At 55.2% G+C, this 3,183-nt stretch overlaps 1 protein-coding gene across 1 annotated transcript in view; it reads right to left on the reverse strand.

The window, feature by feature from the left end:
* The window catches only part of TBRG4 (transforming growth factor beta regulator 4), a gene marked incomplete at its 3' end in the record, with an annotated part of 6,704 nt that extends 3,817 nt beyond the window's left edge, over window positions 1-2,887 (reverse strand). The window contains exons 1-2 of the mRNA XM_009875655.1: window positions 2,480-2,887; window positions 187-504 (exon numbers count right to left, since the gene is read on the reverse strand). Coding sequence (XP_009873957.1) covers window positions 187-504; window positions 2,480-2,887 — 726 coding nt within the window. The remainder of the gene's footprint in view (window positions 1-186; window positions 505-2,479) is intronic.
* Between the last annotated feature and the right edge of the window lie 296 nt (window positions 2,888-3,183).

Consider the following 3,183-nt stretch of genomic DNA (forward strand, 5'->3'; position numbering starts at 1 on the left):
CCCAGGCACTCGCATTCCTACGCCCCTCACGGCCTGGCTCGGTCAGAGAAGCAAAGGACGGTGCTTTTGGCCCCCAGGCCCGGGAAGCTGCTTAAAAAACAACGTGTAAGGATGCACCAAAGTGCTCTGGAGCAGCAGCGAGCACAGCCCGTGTGGGATTCTCGAAGGGGAAGTCTAAGCTCGTACCTTGTCCTCCAGCCGGTCCATCAATGCCGGGGAGATGTGCCCGACCTTCCCCATCAACGTCACCACGGTTCGGGTGCCCTCGAGCTCCGTCCAACGCAGCTCCAGCTTCTTGATGACCTCGTTGAGCAGTTTGCTCTCTTTTCCCTGCTTGACGGCCAAGAATTCGGCCAGGGAGGCGAGCTGCCGGAAGGTGAGGCGCCGGAGCCTCCACAGCACCTCCTGCTCCACTGACTGCATCTCCCGACAGCTGCCGTCCACGCCAAGGGAGTAGAGGCTCTTCAGGAGGTTCACCACGGTGTTGTTCCACACCTGAGCGATCTGGGCAGCGCAGAGAAAGAAGGGAAAGGTGTTGATCAGAGAGGATTCAGTCGCCAGTCATGTTAAACATGAGGCCGCGCTCCCCCTCTCTCTACAAAGCATCAACGGGGACTTATAATTGAGAAACGTGTCTCAGCGGAACGCCGCGGGACTCCGACTTGCCCCAGCACCCAGAGAATTTATCCTAAAAGCTCCAGTTTCTCTGGGCACGGAACCCATCGGTTGTTGGGAGCACCAGGACTTGCCCAGTCCCACGCTCCGAACTTCTCTGCCAGGCCGGCGGCGGCACCTCTTTATTTCCAGCCCAACCTTCCCCGGCCGTGCTCTGCCGACGCCGCGCAGCACGAAAAGGCAAATCCAGCAAGCAAGTTCTTCCGATTTGGATTAAAAACCCCTCGATCCTCAGCGTAACCTCGGCTCTGATGGACCCTTCAGAACGTATCCTTGCCCTCACAGAAAGTTCTCTGTCATCTGCGGCCGCAATGGCAGCTTGCCGGAGAAGGACAACCTTGTTAGCAGGGATTTTGCTTGGTTTGCATCTCAAAACCCCCAACCACATGGATTCGAGCGGTTTCCTACACTCGGGCCGTGCTGCATCGCTCTTGCGGCGCGACAACTCATCTTGGCCGGCTCCGGGGTGTCTGTTCCCCTTCGGTCTGCGGCAACAGCGACACAGGAGCACACAGAGCAGCAGGAGCAGCACTCACACCCCAAATCCAGCGGTACGGAAGCGTTTCAGCTCAATGGAGCTACCCAGGCACCCTCAGGACAAATCCCAGCTCTCTATTACCCTTTTTTTTGGGGATCAGGAGAAATAGGAGGTGTCTGCGGAACACCTGTAACCCCAGAACCCCAACCAGTACAAAGTGGGGGTGAAGATGGATGGAGGGATGGATGGATGGATGGATAAATGGATGGATAAATGGATGGATGGATGGATGGATGGGTGGATGGATGGGTGGGTGGATGGATGGGTGGATGGATGGATGGATGGATGGATAAATGGATGGATAAATGGATGGATGGATGGATGGATGGGTGGATGGATGGGTGGGTGGATGGATGGGTGGATGGATGGATGGATGGATGGATAAATGGATGGATAAATGGATGGATGGATGGATGGATGGGTGGATGGATGGGTGGGTGGATGGATGGGTGGATGGATGGATGGATGGATGGATAAATGGATGGATAAATGGATGGATGGATGGATGGATGGGTGGATGGATGGGTGGGTGGATGGATGGGTGGATGGATGGATGGATGGGTGGATGGAGAACAGCCTGGTGGAGAAGGACTTGGCGATACTGGTAGGTGAAAAATGAGACGTGAATGGGACACAAGTTGTCGATACCCACGCACAGCCCAGCCAGCAGGTTGAGGGAGGGGATTCTCGCCCTCTATTCCACCCTCTGGAGAGGAGAAGGCTCCAGGGAGACCTTATTGGGGCCTTTCAGTATAAAAAAGGGTTTATTAGAAAGATGGGGACAGACTTTTTACCAAGTTCTGTAACGACAGGATGAGGTGTAGGAGTTTCAAACTGAAAAAGGGGAGATTTAGATGAGATATTAGGAAGAAACTCTACACCATGAGGGTGGTGAGACACTGGTAGAGGTTGCCCAGAGAAGTTGTGGAAGCCCCCTCTGCTATCCAGCACCTTTATCTTACTGAGAGAGCTTAAAATTCACGGGGACAGGAGCAAGGCACCGTTTAAAAAGGGCGATCTCCCTGCTACATTTTGTCTGTGGTATCAAAAGCAGCGTTTTTAAATAGAAATAATCAGATGTTCTGCCTAGAGCTGGTAACTTCCCCTCCTGATCCTCTCAGCTTCGGTTTTTTTTTTTCACTTGGAAAGGTAAAGCACAAAACTCCAAGGAGCAGCTGGCCAGGCCGGTTCAACCCCAGGAGCACCAACCACTTCCCACCTCGTGTTGTTTCCCCAAACCTCTTCTGCAGCAAGAAGAGAACTTACCTGGGAATCCGTGATGCTCAGGAGCTGCTTGAAACGTTCATCCTGCAGGATGCTCTCCGTTTCCAGTTTTTTTTCTGCCGCGAGCCGAGAAAGCTGAGTAATTATTAGCGAGGCCTGGTTGCTGTTAAGAGTGTGGAGTTCGCTCAGCTGGAAGAGTTCCTGAGGGCTCGCGGCCGTCTCGATCAGTTCCCCCAACACTTTGTGCTCTGGGTTTCTATCCTCCACCTGCTCTTTGACGGAGAAACCATCCGCCCAGCTGGAAGGGCTCGAAGCGTGAAACGAAGCGAGAGGAGCTTGAGGCAGAGCTCTCGCCACCGTCACCTTCCCGGCCGGCGCCAGCAGCGAGGGAGGGGACACGAAGGCACCGAGGTGCCGCCAGCAGCAGCGTCGCACCAAGTGGGCCGCCATGGCGGAAGGCTGGGGAGGGGCCGGAGCGTCAGCGCCGCATTTCGGGAAGGCTACGGAAGGAAAACAAAAGCGTTTTTAGGGGCAGGAGAAATTCAAAGGGAGAAAGGAAGAGGCGGCCGGTTTCTGGTGACGGGGAAGGATCGCTTCGACCTGCCCTATCGGATGCCGAGAGGCACTACGAGTTTTCCAGCAATCGATCAGCAAAAAGGCCATTTTGGAAGGGGCTGCGTGCTTCCCTGCCGGGGGCTAAACTGCCTCCAGACCCCCTCAGGGGCTGCCCAACCCCGAGGCACCAC

This window comes from Apaloderma vittatum, unplaced genomic scaffold, assembly GCF_000703405.1.
Source record: "Apaloderma vittatum isolate BGI_N311 unplaced genomic scaffold, ASM70340v1 scaffold25458, whole genome shotgun sequence".
Classification (NCBI taxonomy): Eukaryota; Metazoa; Chordata; class Aves; order Trogoniformes; family Trogonidae; genus Apaloderma; species Apaloderma vittatum.